This window comes from Polyodon spathula, unplaced genomic scaffold (assembly GCF_017654505.1).
Source record: "Polyodon spathula isolate WHYD16114869_AA unplaced genomic scaffold, ASM1765450v1 scaffolds_796, whole genome shotgun sequence".
NCBI lineage: Eukaryota > Metazoa > Chordata > Actinopteri > Acipenseriformes > Polyodontidae > Polyodon > Polyodon spathula.
This window is the reverse complement of record NW_024472283.1, coordinates 423,952-445,847: the sequence shown is the minus strand read 5'-3', so window position 1 is coordinate 445,847 and position 21,896 is coordinate 423,952. Positions and strand designations below refer to the sequence as shown.

Here is a 21,896-nt window from a genome sequence, read left to right as displayed (position 1 = left end):
AAAGGGTTGATGGAGGATGGAGGGCTGACTCATTTGAAAGCACAGAATTTTTTTTTTAATGTTCACAGAGTTTAAGATCTTACTGCTTCACCTGGCAGGCTGTTCCATGCTGTTTCAAGAGTTCTGCTCTCAACTTTCTTTCACTCAGCTTCCACTAGTGTCCTCTTGTTCTCTCCGAGCTCCGTGTGAGGGGGTGTCTCTTCCCCCCCCCTCGGCTTGCAGCCCAGCTTCGTTGACTCATCAGAGGAGAGATAGTGTTGCATGGGGCCAGAGTTATTTCTGGGCTGTGGTGCTGCAGCGTGACAAACGCCATGCCTTATTTCTCTAATGCTGCTGTAAACATGGCACTTCACAAGCGTCACTCACTTGAAGGGTAACTTGAAGAGCTGGTTAGTTTAGCAAGAACAGACATTAGAGAAACGACCGGAGCGCATGAGAGCCGGCAGGCCGTACAGGAAGGGAGACTGACAATAAAGAGGCTGTTTGCAAGGAGGAGCTGGTTAAGTTAAAATATATATGATAAATCCTGCCCCCCCCCCCCCACTGCTTTAGAGGAACAGACTACATTGGATACAAAAGCAGGTTTCTGAACACACAAGGAAAGGCTGTCTGTATTCAAGCGACGATGGAGCCTCTGCTTCACTTAACAGGCTGCTAATTGCTGGTTGCACAAAGGAAACCCGACAAAGGGAAGGGGAGGTGTCTGGCAGCCTGCACAGCAGCCTTTCACAAGATAAGCTTTTCCAGGGTGAACACCCACTGGCCCTGGCCTGTGCTGAGCCCTGGCTAATTCACAAAGCAGCTAGAGCTTATTCACAGCGTTATTACCGAAAGACATCGGGGGGTTGTACAGACGAGGTGTGTGTACCCATGAAACTTCTCTGCAAGGAAAAGGCGAATGGGTCTGATAGATCTCTTCGAGCAAACACTGTGCAGCCAGGACCTCATGCATTCTCATTAAACCGTGACGCACGGAGCTTGTTTGCCTTGCCAGCATACCAATGACGTCATGACACACCCCCGAATGCTGCTGGGGGAGTTGCCCCGTGGTTCGCGGTATTGGCGCGCACGGTAGCCAATTGGAACTCGAGTTTAAAGACACCTGTCCAATGAGCGACGAGAGGCGGAGAGCAGCTGAAACGTGGTCCGGCTGAAGGAGGGTGCGGTTAACCGGGCAGACAGCGCAGCACGCAGGAGGGGGGCGAGTAGAAACCGAGTCCCGGTGCTGCAAGGAGAGCCCAGCTGCACCGCTGAGCTGTGCACCAGTCTGCGGGCTTAGTGGAGTTTAGCACGGGAGAGGCATGCTGACACGGGCTTTGGTTTAGGACGCTTGTCAATTCTATAAAAAAAAAGACACATCGAAGTTAAAAAAAAGAGAAACGTACGTATAGTTTTTTTATTATTATTATTTTGGATTGCAGGGTCGTTTTGCTGACGCAGTGACGCGGTCCGCAGTACAGAGTTTGGAGATCGTGTCTGGAGCCGTGTTGTTGTCCGCGTTTCTCAGCACAGTTACCTGTTATTTGTAGTTTTAGTTATCCGGAGCAATATATTGGTATACTTCCAACATTAAAAAAAAAAAAAAAAGTGCTTTAAAAATAATATTGCAGAATCTGTGCGCATTCACTGTGTCAGATTTGACGTGTTTACTGTTTGAGCTGACAAACTGTTGCACAAGAGGGGAACAGAATCGCTTTGAAAATCGCCTCAAGAAACGATCCAAAACTGAAGAAGCAGAACCGGAGGAAGACGAGGGGAGTGCGTTTGGGGATCGTCTTCAAGACAAGGTCATGATCATAATATAGGTGAGTGTTGACTTATTGAATAAGTAACCTGCGTGCTGATGTACGCAGCGCTGTCTCTAGTGTTAACCCTCGGTATGTTTTGCCCTCTGTGTGTGTGTGAGTGTGAGTGAATTGTCAAAGCTGAACGGCGCTGAGTTAATTCTGATCCGGACCCAGTGCCAAAGTTAGTCGGAAACTTTGTCGCAACAGGAGCGCAGCTGCAATGTGTAATGCTGCTGCCGCGCTACGCTGGTATTTTCTCGAATTTGATCCAGGGGTGTTGCGCGGTGGGGGTTTTTGATTGATTGTTTTGTTTACATGTGCTGGTGTTTAAATGTGGATATACTGCATCGGTTTAAACAGCACACAGTGGCTGCGCGGTTCAGTCACTAAAAAACCAAACACGGGACCCGGCAGTAAGCCAACCAGTCCATACTAAGCTTTGTCTTGACCAAAAATATCTCTCTCTCTCTCTCTCTCGCTAATTTTAGGTTCTTATCTCTTTCATATTGATTCTAAAGTGATCGGTTTCTGCTGTACGCTGTTTCGTAGTGTAGACTGCGCACCCGTGCCACGACCTTGTTGTCTGTTCAGTTTGTTTATATTGTTACGAGTCAGTCTTGAGGGCGTGCTGCCGGGTCCTCGAAGCCGGGTCCCTGTCACCTGGGGAAGCCACGGTGTGCATTGCGTTTCACAGCAGACCCTGCCTGGACTGCAGAGAACACTTTCATCACATGCATGGGAATGGCCTAATAATAAGGCATGAGGTTCACAGCCTGGGCACAGTCCAAAGACTGCTGTGTGTTAAACCCATCCAGCTAATCTGTCCCTATGTCCAGCTAATCTGTCCCTATATGCAGTTAATCTGTCCCTATCTCTTCCCACCTCTCTCAGTGGACTGGGTGCAGTTTCTAAACTGTTGTGCTTATGCAGGGATGGAAATAAGACTCCCATTGCATTGCAGTTTGATCCATTGCTGTGGGTTCAATGAGAAGCACCGGAGCTTGTTACCTGTACACTGACTAATGAAGCTTGTGTTGAAACTGCTATGCAACAGGAGTCCTATTTCAAGCCCTGTAATGTGACTCTTATGGGAACTTGCCTTTATCGTAACATGTTTGTCTGGCTGTATAAGAAGTTGTTCAGACTGCACTTGTAGATCTCTTGCCTGACCTCAGCACCACGTTACTGGATCCTCTGCTGTGAAATACTTTTCTGTCATTGTAGATACAGATAGGTTTTTTTTTATTATTATTTATTGCATTCTAAGTAGTGTTTTGCACTTGCTGTAAACTACTCTATAAATATTGGTTTAGCATTGTGACCCAGTGCTGTACTGCCCTGTAAACGCATGCCATTTGCCTTGGATAAAGGTGTCTGCCTAGTAAACGAATGCATGCTGTATCTGACCTTCAGTAGCGTACAGCAAGGCTCTGCCTGTCTGCAGAAGGTAATCAATGTGTAGTGATCACACTAAAGTGCCCCCCAGGAGGTGGGATGTAGTTGATGGTGATCAGGTTATCCCCCCTGAGTCCTGTCAGCATCATTGTGAACCTGGTTGCTCTTGTCTGCGATGCCTCTTTGCTGTCACGCGTGTGGCACTCTTTGCAGTTTTCCGTGCCGCAGATCCAGGGTCACGCTCGTCCTGGCTCTAGTTGTTAGTCTCAGTCCGTGGCAGTGGAGGATGTGTTACGCATAGCGGATGCCTGGATGCACAGGAGTCTTTTATGGGTAAAGCAGGCCGATGGCTGCTGATTTAATACGTGCCTTGTTTATTTATAGCCACTGGAAGGGGAGTTTAGTTGTTATTTGGAAAGGGGCTGGTGGAGCCTGGTGGCTATTGGACAAGGCAAGACCACCCCCCTGGCTTTGCACGCTGTGTAAACGCAGACACGCTGTGCTGATAGGGAATGCAGAGCAGCGTGTGCTCGTCGCGCCCTCATCATTTCTGACATTCCCTGTCCGCAAACCAAAACGTCCTTGAGTCCTGGAAAGCCTCCTTCCTCTTCGCCCCCCCGTAATAAAGCAAAGTGAGGGCACGGTAAAGCACAGGTACGGAAAGCGTTGTAGAGGATGGCGAGGTGTTCAGGACATTCTTCAGCACACGCTGTTGGGGGAGAGAATCGGGGTGCGTTAGTAGGGGTCTGGTCGTCGTTCTCGCTGCCCGCGCCAAGCCCTTCACTTGCACAGAAAACTTCTTCACTTCAATTGCAATGAAACGTGGGTTGGTCCCTGCTCTCAGGTATTGAGAGGATTGGAAACTGGGTATACATGGAGAAGCCTGAATGGTCAGTCTTTAATTGTAGAGTACTGTTTTTTTTTTCTAATGCTGATTGCTGTAATTTACGATTAAGCCACAGCGGGTCATGCATGTTAGTAACGCATCTAGTTGCAGTAGCAGTGGGAATATTCTCTTCTGTAGAGGATGTTCTGCATGCCAAAAGCAAACACCCAGCCTTCCCTACAGTCATAATGCATGAAGGATGTGTGTGTGTGTGTGTGCGTGCGCTAATGCTTCTGAATTTCTATTTCAAATTCTGAAACGTGAGAACATTGAAAGGCTTAACCCTTACACATACCTACAGTTGCTAAGCAGGTTCTGTAGGTGGGGTGGGGTGAGGTGGTGTAAGGGGGGGGTTTGTAATGGGCTTTGCTCTGGAGCAGAGGTTTAGTAAATCTGTCTCCTGGAAGGTTGTTTACACAGTTCTCTCTCTCTCTCTCTCTCTCTCTGAGCTTGTCTTGAGAGGGGCCCGCTGTGAGGTCTGGAAGTGGTCTGGTCAGTCAAGTGGGTGTGATTGTTTGTTAGTCTTCAAGCCTGCAGTGTTCAGAGGCTTGTCTGCCAGGGTTCGGTTCTCAGCGTTCAGATTGAACTTGAAACATTTCTGTTCAATCCACCACAGAGTTGTAGGCTAAAGGGGAATTCTTTTTTTAAATGTATTTTGCAATGTTGGGAAATGTTGCAGAAATCCTGTTTAAAGGTTATCATGTGCGTAATTATAATTGAAGTGGCTGACTGGCTGTTTCTCTTACAGTTCAGTAACTACATCTGTTTGCTGCTGAAAGTCTCTTGTGTCTTTACTGTACAGGGTAAAAGATGTTAAAGATCAGACAGTGACCATGCTGCCTCCCTCCCCCCTAACCCTAACCCTAACCGTTAGGCTCCCTCCCAATCCCTCGGCTCTAACCACGACACCACACAGATTCTAAGAACATCTCCAATAGAGATGCACTGATAGCTGTTGCCAGAGCACAAGCGGTCACAAGGCAATTTGTTTTTGTTGGAGTGGTTTTAAAAAAAAAAAAAAAAAAAAAAAAAAAGGTTCCATATGAAAACAAGCTTCCTAATTTAGACAGTGAGCTATCCAGAGCTGCAGCAGAGTAAGAGGCCCCTGTCACGCACGGGATCGGCTCCCAGTCTCTCCACCCCAACAAGCTGGCTGTCTTCTACTGCAGCCAGCTAACTGCTCGATCGCGGTTTAGCCACATGCACTCTGCCCCACTGCAGGGGAGCGCTTTGTGAAGACGGGGTTCTGAGCTGCAAAGATGACAAGGATCGGGCATGTCAGACTCTAGTCCCAGAGAGGGACGCGGTGCCTCCTGGCTTTTCGTTCCACCCCGAGCTCTCTGTCACTTTGACGGGTCTGATTATTTAACTGGACACATTTTAACACTTCTCTCCAGGCCTTGAATCCAAGTGCGTTGTTGAAATCAGCTGTAAAAGATCTGGAACGAGTAAAGATCAGTTTTTAATTCAGAGTTTAATTTGCAATGAAAAGCAGAAGACCCTGCAGCCTCAGACTGGACACCCCTGGGCTAGATGAAGAGAATATTAATAATAGTGTCTTCTTAAGTCAAAGATAATGTCTTGAATTTGGTTTTGCTTTTTGAAGTCCCAAGTCTAACCCTGTATTGTGTGTGTGTGTGTGTGTGTGTGTGAGAGGTATTTTATCTCTGCAGAATTCCTTGGTGTGGAATGCTGTGTGTAAAATGGTTCGTGACCTGAAAGTATTTTGCATCTCTGTTTCAACACCGTGTTCAGCTGAAATAGTGATTTTTAAAAACGATAGCCAAATAGAATACATGCCTGACCTGAGAACTAATTCTAGTTTTGTGAAGTCCTGTGTGAAAGATCACACCTGCTCTTGCAGCAGTTCTGGTTTCTAAGAATTCAGTTTTTATATTTATATTTAGTTTTAATAATGTTATGAATTTATGCGCACGTTTTCCAGCAGGGCTAATTAAAAAAATAAATAAATGAAAAATATGCAAACGTTTGTTGAATTCTGGAAATTTTGTCTGAGGGCTGTTGGAGCCCATTCCGGTCTCCCTCGCCTTTTCCAAGGAGCGTAATAAATCCACATGCACCAGCAGCCTCCCGGGTTCTGATAAGGGAGCTCTGAACTCTGCCTGTCTTGTGATCTGGAGAACACCCCAGCTGTTGAGGGTCTGTGTAGTGTTGCATTGTGTGGTGGGAGGCTTAGCCACGCTGCTGTTGAAGCAAATAGCTGCCTAACGTGTGAGATATATGTACTGAATGCGACCTGCTTGCATTGAGAGGCTGATAACCCTGTTTGGCAGCAGTTGAAGCACACTGAGGCATGCCTGCACACTGCGGGACACGACGCTGTTTCTTCTTGGCTCGTCTCCAAAAAAAAAAAAAAAAAGAGAGTTCCTGACTCTTCCGTTTTGGAACGTCGGGACACCGGTTGTGCGGAATGGACCCGGACAATCGGCAAAGGTTCCGGAATTCTAGAATTGGACTTTTCGGGGGAGATTAAAAACACTGGCATTTTATTACTCTTATGGGTAGGATCGGTCTTTTTTGTTTTTTAAAGGTTAAAATTGAGGGCACAGCAACCTTAAGGAAAGTATAGGAAGGGTACGCTGTCTGTAATCTGAGTGAGTGTGGGTGTGAGGGAGAGGGAGGATGTCCTTCAACACCAATTCCTGTGCAACTCTCACCCCCCCCACTCCCCCCCACCTGAAATGCTTTATAACATTAATAAATGGGTTGTATTTGGATTTATTTCTTTTGCATTTTGAAGTAAGTGGTGTGATTTGTGTTTGAGAGCGTGTCTGAGCCCTCTGTGTGTGAGATGCGGTGTGTGTTCTCACCCTGATCTTGCACACATGTGTTCCTTCCCTTTCCTGTTTCGTGCACTGTTTAAAAATCTCAAGGTAGCTCTGTTCTTGGAAACGGGCAGGAAGTAGCGAGTAGAATGAAGAGCTGTACACAGCGAGCAGAACGAAGCCCGATCGTTTCACTAACACATGGTCCCTCAGTGAGGGGGGGGGAGAACCAGGTAACATGATTTGAAATATGTTTTCATTGCCTCCAGTCTGAGATATATGGGGGTGATACTGTGAGTTATTTATTTCGGAGCTCGTGTATTCATTGGCTTCCTTTTGGATGCTGTCTTTTTGATCCGTTGCGTTTTATAAATTGTGTTACACAGTGTGACGGAATGGGAGCATGCTCGTTTTCCAAGCAGCGTTCCGTCTGGATATCCCGACACTGCAAGAGATCAACCAAGCAGGGAAGACCGCTCCCTGGGATGGGACCTGTCTTGTGGCCGATCCTCTCGGTAACAGATCTCCGCACTGAGCCGGCACGGGGCCGGGCAAGCGGACTTGCCCACTGCGATGTGTAGAGTAACCGGATCTCCTGCGCTCTGCTCCTATTAATATCCACGGCAGCTTGTGCTGCATTCTTGTCCGCTTGCTGGAGACGGGGCACAGGCTGCTGTGGATGTCTTTCTCCCCTTGTTAAAGTTTCCCCACTGTGTTTTTGCATGCTATTTTTTTTAATCCAAACGGGGGGGGGGGGGGGGGGGGGACTGCGGCAAGTGAGTGTTTCATCACACTGGACCTCAGACCCCGACTCTCTGCCCTTGTTGCCCCGACTCTCTGCCCTTGTTGCCCCGACTCTCTGCCCTTGTTGCCCCGTCTCTCTGGTTTAGGCCCACGAGGCTCGGATCAGGAACGTGCTCGCTGTGCAGCCTGTGTTGCACAAAACACAAAAACAATCAAAGAAAGAAAGAGAACGTTCTGTATTTTGGAAACACGCAGGGAATTCAGTTATTCTTTTTTTAAACCTGTTAGATTCATTTGAAAAAAAAAAAACAAAAAAAAAACAAGTGAAGCAACTGGACAGATCAGGGAGGGGGTGGAGCGTTTCGACTGGAGAAACTGCAAACGTGAAAAATACTGAGTTAGGAATGTGAGCGTTCCTTTCTAGGAACAAGTTGAGCCAGCTGTGTGCCGTACTGCAACCAGACCAGGTTTAGAGACGGAGATAAGGCTCCTATTTCATAGCAGCTTCACCCATTCCAGGTTTTACTAGGAGCCTGATTAGCCCCAGTGTTTAGGTAACAAGCTGAGGTGCATCTTCTTATTAAACTCGTAGTATAACCAGGAATGGATCGAACTATTACGCAACGGGAGTCTTATTTCCTTCCCTGACTTTGCCCTGTGGCCAGTCTGTAGAGCAGGAGGGGCAGGTTTTCTGTGCTGTATCCCTTGACTGCAGTGCTGTATCACGAATGCCTGTCTCGGCTTGTGAAACCTGATGTTCCTGCAGTCTCAGTGATGCCAGCAAGCGCGTACGCAGCGGCAGGACTGCACTAGAGGTAACGAGAAGGTGTTTAAAACCTCAGCAGAAAAATAATTCGGGAATCTTTCGATCCGTGCACTCGATGCATCTTGAATGGAAAATGAGTTCATTTTTTTTTTTCCCAGCCTGCATGAAACCAGAGAAAATTGGCTAGGCTTGTCAAAAAAACCCTGCGTCAGTCAGATTTCTGCTAAAGGTGGGCAAAGTCCGAGGGGGTGAAGTGTTTTTCTACAGCACATTAAAAATCTCCTTGGAGCTCTGCCAGGCTCGCTGTGTGAAAAACAGAGCTGCCCACAACTGTGCCGCCCAAGCGCTCTCTGAAACACGGCCAGCGAAATTGTTTTCAGATTGCTGGAGGAACGTTGTTATTGATCCTAGCTGTTCTGCTTGCAGCGCTGGATACAGAAGCCTTGTGTTGGTGATTTTCAGGGATGGAAATAAGGCTCCTTTTGCATAGCAGTTTGATCCATTCCTGGTTTAATAAAACACCCCTGAGCTTGTGGTTTATACACTGGGGCTAATCAAGCTTGTAATAAAACCTGGAGTGGATAAAACTGCTGTGCAACAGGAGTCTTACATCCGTCCCTGGAGAGTTCTAGATAATTAGAATTGTTCTGGTTTAGAAAATATATTTATCACTTTATAATTGAACAACTCCTCCCAAAGAGGATTCCTCATTTTCTTCCTTTCTGATGGATAATTGTGCACCGGTGATGGGGTATTCATGTCATTTGGGGAGCTGTGTACGTTGGGAAGCAGCAGCGTGGGAATTAAAAAACTAATTGCCTCTTTTTCTTTTGTTTTTTTTTGTTATAAATTTCAAAAGAAAGTGAAGAGAAATTTTCTGCATTCAACCTAGCTTGTTTTTCTGTCTTATTTCCAAGGTCTTTGAGCAGATGAGAAATAGCTTGATAATTAAAACCGTTTGAACATTCTCTTTGAAAAATAGAAATAATAAAAATCTGAGCAAATATAAAGGACGAAGTGTCCCTGAGAGAAGCGAGTATGTTGGATGGGCTGCAGACAGACGGGCCGTGCTGTGCAGTACTGGTTGTTATTGTGTGGAAGGCTTGTCCTTCACCTGCCCTGCGTACTTCACTGCATGTTTTCAAAAAGGGTTTCCAGTCTTTAATGAACCAGGCGCTTCTGTTTTTCTTTTTAGAGATTTTTTTTTTTGCTTCTTGGGACAGTCCAGGCCAACACTCCTCACATTTTCCATTTTATCCTCATTTTGAGTTTCGCCTTTTGATTTCACCCCCCCTTCTGCCTGGGCATTTTACACAGCTTTCCGTTTGCTTTGCTGTAACCGTGAATAACTCTCCGCTCTCTCCTCTCGGCCCTTTCACCTCTGTGCTGGTTGAACATTAACCAGAGCCAGCTGAGCTATCAGAGTCCCAGTGCTGAGCAAACAGCAAGGATCTCACACGAATAAGCAGTCTGTGTGTGTGTGTGTGCGCTCTGGGCACTCGCTCCAGGATTATTACAAACAAAAAAGGGCAAACACGCCAGGGCCATGGACTGAGTATTTCATAAAGGTAGGAGAAGCCGACAGACGGGAGCGTTTCTAATCAGTTCTCTTGCATAACCTGGTTCCTGTGGTTTGGGAGGGTTTGGTTTACAGACTCTGATAATCTCTCTGTCTCTGTCTCTGTTGGTCGTGAAATACAGAGACAGGTCTGATTGCTCTGATAACAGAACCTGTTTCTTTTTGGGTCTCCCTGAGCATTTTAAAAAGTTTTGCTGTGGGTTTGGCTGTTGCATTGTTACAGTAGTAATACTATCACAATTGTAATTTCAAAATGAAACACCGGGTGTGTTTATTTGCAGATCAAAACCACTTGCTTCCTTTCTGTTCTCATCTAATCCTCTTCAATGTACAAAAAGAGGGAGAAATAGAAATAGATCAGCTGTTCCCATTTGAACAAATAACCCTGAAGATTGTGTTTAATTTTAATGGATGGCGCTAACGCGCCCCGATGGACGACTCTGCTGTTTTGTCTTGCTGAGTGCACTGCTGCAGTTTTGTGAATGCAACAGTAAAACAGGGACGATTTCATCGTTTCACCACTGAGAGCTGGGACCGTGTTTGTGAGGATCTCCAAAGGGACTCGCTGTCATGGTCTTTTGCATATTTAAAGGCAGCAGCTGGTTGTTTCAGAGTCTGGTTACCTTATTGCAACATGTTGTGCTGTATTAGTCATTTCTCATGTGTCTCAGGACTGAAAAACAAGTGCGTTTGTGTATCCCTGATTTTTCCAGGAACGCGATTTCAAAAGCGAGGCCTCATTGTGGCTTCGAGTGCTCCCGGACGCACGCACATTGTGTGCTGTGTGGGCTGGCATCCCTCGCAATAGATAATACCAGAGACCTTTTAAACTGCAGTGGGATGCAGCCCTGTGCTGTACCAGCCCCCTGATTGTAGTTTTAGCTCTGCCCGCACATTGGACTTGAACGGAAAGCAGAGCAGGCCTCTCTCCCTCCCTTGTTTGGTGCTGCAGTGTACAGTGTTTTTTAAAAGCCGCGGAGTCCCGCTGCGATTCGGAGTCCGCTAGCATTCCTTCACTGTGTTTTTTCCATGGTTTATCTTCATGTGCTTTATCACAACGATGACCTTGGTGATGTTTGCATTGCGTTGAGGTTAAAGGACTGGGCTGCTGCCACGTGACCCCCTTCGATGTGAAAACCAGCCCGGCGCTGCGTCGCTCTGCGAGTCGCACGGCTCCTACTTCCAGCAGTAGGGCGGTATAGACCTCATGCTTCAGTGTAAGCAACTCCTGAAATATATAAAAAGGGGATTTCGTCATGCTGACGTGAATAGCCTGTTTTACAGGTAACGGCTTGAACTGGTCACTATTAAACATCACACACAGCACTGGGCAGTTCTTTTGAATATGTACTCAGAATTTTAAAGGGAAATCCATTTTGGTTTTATCATGCTTCCCAAACCCTTAGATGGGATTGAAGCCTTGTTAAGCACAGCAGGGTGTACAGTATATTCTTCTTGATGCCGCACTAGTAGCTAAAAGTGAGTGGACGATCAGAGACAGCGTTTGCAGGTGCCGAGCGCTCTGCAGCTCCGTGTTTGACGATGCAGGTGATTTCTAAGTGAAGTCATCCCTGTAGTTCCGTGAAGGATAACGGAGAAGCAGAGCGAGTTGGCAGTGAGACGAAGTCCAAGGCTGTTCACAAAAGAAAAGCCCTTTCGCCCGCAGCCTTGAACGCTGAACTGGCTCCAGAGTAAAGGATAATACAATAGAATGAGACGGAGCACAGGGCAGAGTGTCCTTTTTTTGTTTTGTTTTTTTGCTGGCTTCAAGTACCGTTTTCACTGCTCCCCTTTATCATTGCGTGGGTGAGCTGTTCATTTCTAATATAATGCCGTCTCAGTGTTTTAGATCTCTGCCAGCGAGTCTGTAAAGTGACTCACACAGTGAAGTATAGTCCACTGTGAACCAGGTCCATTCACCGAATCTGTGAAGTGTCCCGTAGGAGCAGAGGCACGATCTGAAGCTTGCTGTGTGCTGGGCTCAATTTTTGGAAAAGACCATCAGTGGCAGTGTCCTGTGAGAAGCTGAGTTCTGGTGCAGTATGCACAGAGCAGCCTGGGAGTAGGGCGGTGTTGGAAAGCAGCTCGAGGTGTGAGAAGAGATGAAGTGATGTTGGCTGAAAGAGCGTCCAGGAGTTTTACGTCCTAAAATGTACACCTTTGTGAAAGCAAAACCATGCTTTCTTTTTAAAAAATGTTACTGGTAGCAAAACATGATGGGGGCAGGACAGATCGCAGAGTGCTTGTGGTGGAAAAAGTGTGCTGCTCAGTCTGTCCCTGCCTAACACTCACTCTCTCTCTCTCTCTCTCCCCTCCCGCAGCCATGGAAGCAATGACAGTGAGTACCTCGGTCAGCCCGGCGGACGAGTTTGACCGCAATGTCCCGCGGATCTGTGGGGTGTGTGGAGACAAGGCCACCGGCTTTCACTTCAATGCCATGACCTGCGAGGGCTGCAAGGGCTTCTTCAGGTAGGCAGCGGCCGACGCCCAGGGCACAGGGGAGGGGCCGTCCTGATCTGCGGGGCGGCAGGGGATGCGTGTGTCTGCGGAGTGTCCTGCAGAGCATCTTGTGTGTTTTTTTGTGTTTTGTGTTAATAACGGCTTATAAAAATGCAACTCAAAGTGAGCGTAATCATACTGGGGTGATTTGTGGGTGAAGTACTTCAGATTTTATTTTGTCAGCAGAGTCTTTTAGAAACTGTCGAACCAAAAAAACCGTGCGATTTGTTGTCGGGATGCGTTTTCAAAGTCTCGATTCTTTAATTGACACCTACCTTTTTTTTGAAGGAGTCAAAACTTCTCTTTAATTTAACAGAAGTAGAACCGAACCAGTAATCTTGATGTGTTTTAGGTCACTTCAGGGGTCTGTTTGTGTTCGTTTAGGATGACGGGGTAGCTGTACGATGTGGGGAGTCTGTGGAGGTGGAATTGTGCTCTCTGCAGAGTTTGGACTGGCTCAAGCACTGAGGCAGTGCAGTTCATTTTATTTTTTTTCTCTTGTCTGTGACGGGGTCTGATCCTGCACTGCTATCGTCAAACCCTGATGCAGATGCCAAGGGTGAGGAGGAAAGGTTAAGCTTGCGTGTGTTTGCTGTTTTCCTTACTGGCTGCTGAACTTTGTGTTCTGTTTTGCTGTTTTCTTCCTGTGGATAAGCAGACTGTGTGTTGTGAAACGCGCTGGCTTCAGCTCAGCTGGCACAAGAAGTCGTGGGCACAGCAGTTCTGAAGTCGCTGGGTCCACGAGCTCGGTCCCGATTTTTGGCAGTGTCTCGCTTGTCTGGGTGGTGCTTGCTTTAATCCAGGAAGTCTCACGGGCCCCCTTGCACCCCTGTCTCCCCCCTCCAGACGCAGTATGAAGCGGAAGGCCATGTTCACCTGCCCCTTCAGCGGCAGCTGCACCATCACCAAGGACAACCGCCGGCACTGCCAGGCCTGCCGTCTGAAACGCTGCGTGGAGATCGGCATGATGAAGGAGTGTGAGTGCCTGACCCCTGACCCCTGTGACCTCCCTCACCTGCAGAGCCCCCCCCAGTGGTTATCCTATGCATCTACTATAGGTTGCCATGTTTTGCAATGTTATGTGTTTTTTTTGGTTTTTTTTACTGTCTTTAACCGTAGTTGTCTTTTCTTTCCATTGCTCACCAATGCTTTCGCTGTGCTGTATTACACTTTGCAGGGTTTTTCCTGTAGTTCACTTTTATAAGGGCTTGCACCCCTGCCTGCACACTGTTACTGTATCCAGATGCAGTTCTATATCTGAACTAATCCTCTGTTGTTCTCCAGTTATTTGGCTCCAGTTTGAACAGCAGGCTTGGGAACAGGGTTACAGCAGTTTGGTCGTTGTGTGTTTTTAAATATATAACTAAGGCACCCTCATTGAATGATGTTCCTGGACTGTATCTGTATGAATCTGGTGTGGTCGTGCTGTCTGATTGACTCGCTCACCCTGCTCCTGGCACTGTGTTATAAACACACTGCAGCACTGATAACCCTGGAGGGGGAAGGGTGGGGGGGTGTGAGGCACTGACTAACCCCTCCCCTTGGAGGGGAGGCATTGAGGGGGGGGGGAGGGGGGAGGGGGGGGGGGGTGGCAGTGTAAGATGTTCTACAAGAGGTGACGTCAGCCGTGTCTCTGAGACCTCCCCTGGGAACCTGACCGGTACGACATCGCGTCGAAGCAGTCAGCTCCAACAGCTGCGCTAGTGGGGTGTTTTATTAATAATAATAATAATTATAATATTTTTAACATTAATCGAGTACACAAACGTTATTAATAAAAATTGTACAGCTCAATGTGTTTGCAACTGTTAAACATGCAGGGGGGGGGGGGTGTTAGGGGGGGGGGGGTGGGAGAGCTTCCTATGATGACTTTTCTGATTGATTACAGACATTCCCAGGGATCAGAATAAGACTCCCATCGCATAGCAGTTTTGCCCACTCCAGGTTTTACTGCGAGATTGATTTAGTGTCTTATTAAACTCGCAGTAAAACCAGGTCACACCTTGCACAGAGTCCCTGCGGCATTACTGGGAACCTTTTCAGATGGTTGTAACGATGCTCAGAGAGGGGTAAGACATCATTGAAGTCTCAGAGACGAAAATGCTTCCTCTAGAGAAACCTGTCTGAGCAGCCTGCTCTGTCCTCCTCGAACGCAGAGTAAAGAATCCTGCAAACAAAGTAGAAAGCAATCAGCATTTTTATTTTCTTTTTGGATCGGTCCAAGAAGCGTTTGTGTAATCAGTCAGAAAAGCAGTTATGGGAAATCATTTTGTGCACATAACTGTATCTTGTGTGTGTGTGTGCCTGTGTGTGTGTGTGTGCATTTGCTGGAAAGAGACAGTGGAGGACTCTGACCTGTGAAATGCATTGGCGTACCCTGCGAGCGCAGTGCTTTGTAAACGTTTGGCACTGAAAGGTTTTGAAGTGCGATCTCGCAGTTGTAGGTATTCTGCGTCAGGCCTGTGAGGCGTTGCTGTTTGTTCCCTGAGCAGTTCATTAATCAGAAAACTCAAGTGAAGGTCATTTGGAAAGGCACGTTCTGCCTCCCGTTTCCTGGAGCTGCACTGCACTTCGCTCCGAGCCTGCCTGCTTGAACTTTGCACTCTCCTGTTCTCCGGAGGGGTGTGTTTTCCGTGGAGTCACGTGGAGGTGTGTGTGTTTGCCAACGTCGAAGCCGGAGTCCTCGGGTCTGGGGGGGGGGGGGGGGGGGGGGTTGTTTTGGAATAACAGGGGAATTTATTTCTCAAGCAAAAAAAAACAAAAGCAAGAAGCGGCAGCTTCGCAGTTAGTTTAGCAAGGTGTCTCGGACGCACATGCTGTGGCTGGAGGTCATTCTTCAGTGTTGTTTTTACATTTTGCCAGATCACTGTCAGAAGTCTTATCAGCTAGACCTGACCTGCAAACACAACTGTGTCGACCCAGAAAAACACAGACTGGCTCTCTCTTTCTTTCTCTGTCTCTCTCTCTCTCTCTCTCTCTCGCTCTCTCTCTCCAGGACACCACAGGCATGCCTGCCTTTTTTTTATATGAAAGGTCATGAGCTGCTAACTGATGCTTTCAAATACGTTTTCTAACGTTGTCAATATGTCTGGTTTTTGGTTCTTCGGAACACGCAACAAGCCGCAGCATCCTGGCACTTTCCTTTGCTGCAGCTCATGTAGCCCTCGGAGTGAGTTTGACCTGCAGCAGTGACTGGGGACCAGGGAGTAGCATGGCCTTTTTGAAATCGCCTGCAAACAAAAAAAAAAACACACCAGAAATTCTTCAACAGACCAGTGGTATCACTGCTAGTGCTAACAAGACTAAATGTGTTTTTTTTTTTTAAATCTTTGCTTGGCACGCCTTCAACAGGGGTGTACTGCAGGCTGGATTAGCAGGGCAGCCGGTCGGGGTGCCCCGCGGATATGAGGTTGCTGTTACACAGGGCAGAGCTGCGGGTGCCAGTTCAGTTTATAGGAGGGCAGGGTGCCAAGCCAGACGGGGACTGGCTGTCGCATTGATCAGCGGTTCCTGACGCGATGCCAATGGGACCGGGCGGCGTTGATGAATGAATACCAAAGAAAAAGGCGCGCGCGTCGCCAGCAATGCGCTCGCTGTCAGAACGCCTCCTCCAGCTAAAGCCCAGCGCCACGGAGACAGCAGGGAAATAGAGGCCTCCCAGCCAAGGATTTCAAATCAACCTGCTGGCACTAGCAGGGATGAGAGTGGGCCTCCCGCTACATCACAGTTTGATCTGCTCCTGGTTTTACTCGGAGTTTAATACGACACACCTGAGCTTGTACCCTCCACACTAATCAAGCCCTGTGGGTGAAACTGCTTTGCAAGTCGTAGTTTCATCACTGAATAGGTTGACTTCCGTTTTGAAGACTTTTTTTTTTTTTTTTTCAGAAAAGTTGCAGCTGGTTTCTTTTCGTGTGTTGTTTAGACTGAAAGGTCAAGCCATGTGACCTGCGTAAAAAGCAGCGGTTTAGCAGTAGCCTCTCTTCTTGTGCTCGCGGGGAGCACAGAACCATTTGCGGTACAGGCACGTAGCATTTAATAAGATCTCCCAAAAATCAAGCTAGCTGTTTTGCTACCTGTCTGTCTAACAAGCCCTGGGTCACAGTGACTCAAAGCCTGGCCCTGGTCTCCAGGACAACGACGCTGGAGGAGGAGTGAAACACAGCAGAGCACCTTCTCCTTATCCAGGGTGTTTGCATGCAGCTCGGCTGGTTGCTCCTCGTCCTTTTCAAGGCCAATTATAAATAAAACCGATCAGAGTTGAGTCATCGCTGTGGCGGTCGTGCTGGGGTTGTGCGATGCCTTCAGGGATTCGCAGCAAGCAGCAGGCTGCTTCCTGGAGACTCGTTCGCCTGCTGCCCTTGTGTCTGTTAGACCTTTTGTTCGGTTCCGTCTGCATTAGTAGGAGACAAACGACTGCCTAAGCTCCATCAGTGTCAACCCATTTCTGTCGTCCCCGTCAGTGCTTGAATTTTCTGCTGCTCGTCTCCTGTTCACAAGGGATGGGAGTAAGGCTCCTGTTGCATAGCAGTTTGATTCAGTCCTGGTTTTACTGTGGCTAGTGAAGCTCGTAGTAAAACCTGGAATGGGTGAACCTGCACTGCAGGAGGAGTCTTATTACCATCTCTGGTCTAGAGCTTTACATCTAGAGAAGCCGTCACTCCGCTGAGATTAGGGGCTGCCAAAAAAAATATTTACGAAGCCCAGCATCTCTCTCTCGCTCGCCTCTCCTCTAAATAATGCCGGTGCCTTCTCTCTCTCTCTCTCTCAGTTATCCTGACCGACGCAGAGGTCCAGCGGAAGAAGGACATGATCCTGAAGCGCAAGGAGGAGGAGTCCCAGCGAGAGGCCCAGCGAGAGGCCCTGCAGCCCAGGCTGACGGAGGAGCAGTCCAGGGTCATCGCCCTGCTGCTGGAGGCTCACCGCAAGACATACGACGACTCGTACTCTGACTTCCAGCAGTTCAGGGTGAGCCTGTCCGCCGTGCGCCAGTTACTCCCTTTAAAAAGAACACCACAGTGTCTTTGCATTTTCCCCCTTGTGCGTTTCCCCCTTGATCTGTGCTGTGCATTTACCATAGTTTGCCATTTGTATTTGTATGCTTTACCGTGCCTCTCTGTGCTTTACCATTATTACAATTTGCTATGCATTTACTGTGGGACGCTTGTTTTCCATTGGGTCGCTCTGTTGCAGCGTGCATGCGCGCGTGTGTCAGTCGCTGACGGCTCCTCTCTCCCTGTGTTCCAGCCCCCTGTGCGCCAGGGCCCAGTCACGCGCAGTGTGACCCGCGCCTCTTCAGTGTACTCTCTCCAGAACCAGTCCTCTGAGGACTCCTCCGACTCCTTCAACCCCACCTACGGTGAGCCAGAGCAGGAACAACCTACTGCAGTAGCAGCTGAGCCACTGCAAGGGGCTTGGAGTCTAACACAGGGAGAGTGAGGGTGTGCTGTAGTAACGGTGCGTGCGCGTCTCTCTCCTGTAGACCCGATGGATTTGAAGCTGTTTGATTCCAGCAGCCTCCTGATGAGCCAGTCCAGCAGCAGCTCAGACTCCAGCCTGGCCTCTCAGAGCATCTCCATGCTGCCGCACCTTGCAGACCTGGTCAGCTACAGCATCCAGAAGGTCATCGGCTTCGCCAAGATGGTTCCCGGCTTCAAGTGAGTCTGCCTCCCCTTGTCTGCTGGTTCAGAGACGAGAGTGGCGGAACGTGCATGCTGAGTCCTTTCTCCTTTTCTTCTCTGTGACCACAGAGAGCTGACGGCCGACGACCAGATTGCCCTGCTCAAGTCGAGCGCCATCGAGATCATCATGCTGCGCTCGAACCAGTCCTTCAGCCTGGACGACATGTCCTGGAACTGCGGGAGCCAGGACTTCAAGTACCGGGTGGACGACGTCACGCAGGGTGAGGGGCTCGGGAACCAGGGGGCAGGGGAGTCTAACCAGCGGGGGGAGCACAGTGCTGCAGCGGGGTGTGTGTTTTGATTTCCAGTGCCCCCTTTTGTAATTATGCCTGCGTCGCTTCGGTGACCGGGTCCATTCATTGAAACTGTAACAGAGATGGCAATAAGACTCCTGTTGCACAGCAGTTTTCACCCATTCCAGGTTTTGCTACTGTCAAGCTGCTATGCAGCGGGAGTCTTCTTCCCACTCCTGATGTAATGTGAATCTGTATTGACCACAGTGCCTCTCTACCCCCCCCAGCTGGCCACACTATGGAACTCCTGGAGCCTCTGGTCAAGTTCCAGGTGGGATTGAAGAAGCTCTGCATGCATGAAGAGGAGCATGTGCTGCTAATGGCAATCTGCCTGCTGTCCCCTGGTAAGAGAATAGAGCAGGGAGGCAGGGATCAGTCAGCACCCAGGGCAGAGCCTCCCCCAGTGGGGCTTGAGCAGCCTGCCCCCCCCGGAGGTGCAGGAACTGGTTCCTTCACATTCTGGAGAGGTTGCTTCTAGCATAGTCGTTCTCTAAGAACTTACCAAAACAACCCAGGTGTGTATCAGTTTGTATCCCCCTGCTATAGAATTGACTCCGTTAACACCCCCCCCCCCCGTGTGTGTGTTACAGACCGGCCCGGGGTGCAGGATAGGGCTCGGATCGAGGTTCTCCAGGACCGGATCTCGGAAGTCCTGCAGGCCTACATTCGTGCGCGTCACCCCGGCGGCCGCCTCCTCTACGCCAAGATGATCCAGAAGCTGGCGGACCTGCGCAGCCTAAATGAGGAGCATTCCAAGCAGTACCGCAGCATCTCCTTTCAGCCTGAGCACAGCATGCAGCTCACCCCCCTGGTGCTGGAGGTGTTCGGTAATGAGGTGTCCTAGTGCCCCCCCATCCTCCCCGGGAAACCAGGGCCTGGGGGGGCGGCTGGGGGTCCCTGCGTCCGCTGCAATCAACACCACGTTTTAAGAAGCTGCTGTCGCTGGAGAGACCAGGGGGGGCTTGAGTTTAGGGACAATGACTGATTTTTCTGTTTTGTTACACCCTCCCTCCCTCCTTCAGTGTAATCCTCCCAGCACTATCACCACCCCCCATGGAAGCCCCTCGTTAGCGTTTCGATTGCTGATCCGCTCCAGGTCTCGGTCAGTATCGTCAAGTTGCCCTCGTCGGGAGGGCAGTGCCTGCATGGTGCTGCGCCGTGTTCTCGTTGTAGAGGACTGCAGTGGGGGGCTCTGTGCTGGGTTAGCCCTGTCTCTGACAGCAGCCTTTGCACTGTCACCCGCATGGGGCCTTCTCGTTCAGCACATACAAAGGGGTGACAAGTGTTTTTAAAAAGCATGCACTTTTAGTTCCCTTTGCAGACAGAGCCCGGGGTGTGAAATTTTAGTGTTGCTCAAATGAACACTAAAGGCCTGTGATCAGTAAAACAAAGTGCCACTACAGTAAAGTGCCAAATCTCTGCTCACCAAGCAGAGTGACTGAACTATAGCAGAGCTGTAACTCGAAAGTCTCTTAGTGTCGCAGGGGTTGGTGTTGAGGTTCCAGGCTTGCAGGAATCTCAATGCAAGAGCAGCTTGCGCTTCAGCTGGAACAGCAGGCTTGGTCCGTCCCGCCCTCCTTCCAGCGCTGGATTTGAGTAACAAAATTGCAACCACCCCCCCCCCCTCCCCTCAAAACATCCCGCCTCGCTCCCTCTCCCTCTCTCGACTCCCCCTTCAGTTCTATCTAGTGTGGACCACTTGCAGGCAAAGCTATGCAAGCTGCATCAGAATGACCCCTGTGCCATTACAGCATAGAAACCAAAAGGTCTCTCGAACGTGGCTTGTAGCCCACAGTCTCGCTCGTGCCTGCCTGCCTTTGCTCACACAGGCGCCCCTCTGCCCAGCAGTCTTGACGGGTGGTGGTTGGTGTTTTTTTTTTTTTTTTTTTTTTTTTTTTATAATTTTTGTTCCACGCTAATGTTGCCGTCAAGGTAAAAACTCTGAGAATGTGTAACGTTTGTCTGCTTGACTCGGTTTCCTGTAGTTTCTGCTGAAGTATTCTGATCCTGCGTTTTTTAAAGTATAGTTAAATGTAATGTAGTTTTTGAATCGGGGCCGGGGGGGGTTCAGGGGTTCAGGTTTCTTGTGTTGGAGACCCTTCTTTACACACTCAGTGTGTATCGTAGAAATTAGCTGGGAACAAATCTTCACTGGGCAGAATGATTCATTTTACATACACAAGAGCATTGTGAAAAATGGCAAATATATTATAGACATATTTCTTAACTATTTCTATTATTATGTTAAAGATTAATATATATATTAATCTATATATATTAATATATATTAATCTCTTTAATTATGTTAAAGGTATGTGTGTGTGTATATATATATATACACACACCTCCTTTCTGGTTTTGTTTTAAAGGTTGTATATTGTGAGCTGTGAAGTGTCTCTCAGTAGTTGAAGTCTGCACTTTGTCTTCTATCATCGCTGTATAGAAAAGTCTTGCTGCTCAAATCCTGACGGGTTAAAACTGCCAGCTGCTGAACTCTGGTGACCTGGTCAAACATTCAGGAAGCTCTTCTCCTGCTTTTTCAGAATTCCTTTTTATTGTGATTTTAAAAAAAAAAAAATGTAGGGAGTAGGTAAAGGTGCCAGGACAGGAATTGCAGCTGTTCTTACCAGGCTAGATCAGAAGAGACCCCCCTCCTCATCACGAGTCCAGCTTCACTACCAGAAGAGGGGGTTCAGGGAGAGAGTTTATTTATTCAGCAGGGGGTCTGATCGCTCAAACCTCTCTTATCTGCCGCAGTGGGAGCGCACCGCGGTTATTGCAGGAGTCGACGCTGTGTGTTTTCAGTGGCTTTAGTCCCGCTCGTTTTCTGTTTGTTTTTCTGCAGCCCTCACACAAGCATCTGTACAGAACAACCAAAAGAAAAATAAAACAAGATGTTGGTCCCTGTCTGGTCCATGCATTAGCAGTGTCCTGGCAATGGATTGACTGCGCTACCCGTGCAGCAGCGCCTGGGTTACCGAGTTTAATTGTATTTTTTTTTTTTTTTTTTTTTTTTTTTTTGCGTGGTGGTAATGGTGCCATCTTGTGGTATTTAGCTGTAAATACATTTATAGATAGATATATTTAAAAAATAAATCCTACCTCACATAGTTGTCAGAGTAATATAAGTTCCCACGGTAAAGAATGTATTCCAACAAGTGACCCTATGCAGTGATACTTTTTTATGCAATGCGCGCATATATATATATATATATAGAGAGAGAGAGAGAGAGAGAGAGAGAGAGAGAGAGAGAGAGAGAGAGAGAGAGAGAGAGAGAGAGAGAGAGAGAGAGAGAGCCAGGGGAAGGAGGGTTTGTGATCGGATATCCGAGTTGGAGACAAAATCAGAAACACCTGCCATAGCACTGTCAACAAGGGTGCAAAGCCAGGGGCCAGCGAGTCTCTACAAGGCGTTTTGAAATGGTTCTGGATTGAGAAGTGACCTTTCCCTAACGTGTTAACGCCTCTTCGTCTCTGAGG

The 21,896-nt window shown here is 48.3% G+C and overlaps 1 protein-coding gene across 3 annotated transcripts; it reads left to right on the top strand.

Moving 5' to 3' along the window:
* The first annotated feature begins 1,106 nt into the window (after window positions 1-1,106).
* LOC121308891 (vitamin D3 receptor A-like) lies at window positions 1,107-20,640 on the top strand. Of its 3 annotated transcripts, none has more exons than XM_041241609.1 (9): window positions 1,107-1,805; window positions 12,265-12,412; window positions 13,289-13,419; window positions 17,214-17,410; window positions 17,690-17,801; window positions 17,925-18,099; window positions 18,193-18,344; window positions 18,644-18,760; window positions 19,007-20,640. In XM_041241609.1, the coding sequence occupies exons 2-9, from the start codon at window positions 12,267-12,269 to the stop codon at window positions 19,258-19,260; spliced, it is 1,284 nt and encodes a 427-aa protein (XP_041097543.1). In that variant the 5' UTR covers window positions 1,107-1,805; window positions 12,265-12,266; the 3' UTR covers window positions 19,261-20,640. The 3 variants fall into 3 exon arrangements, with proteins under 3 accessions (XP_041097543.1, XP_041097544.1, XP_041097545.1); XM_041241610.1 differs by lacking the exon at window positions 1,107-1,805 and adding an exon at window positions 9,225-9,932; XM_041241611.1 differs by lacking the exons at window positions 1,107-1,805; window positions 12,265-12,412 and adding an exon at window positions 12,858-13,001.
* Window positions 20,641-21,896: the final 1,256 nt, after the last annotated feature.

Excerpts from the sequence above, each read along its gene's own strand:
- LOC121308891 (XM_041241609.1), top strand. The coding sequence starts at position 12,267 with ATGGAAGCAATGACAGTGAGTACCTCGGTCAGCCCGGCGGACGAGTTT. Across the intron at positions 18,345-18,643 it reads GGTGGACGACGTCACGCAGG|CTGGCCACACTATGGAACTC; the intron begins GTGAGGGGCTCG and ends TACCCCCCCCAG. Across the intron at positions 18,761-19,006 it reads AATCTGCCTGCTGTCCCCTG|ACCGGCCCGGGGTGCAGGAT; the intron begins GTAAGAGAATAG and ends TGTGTGTTACAG.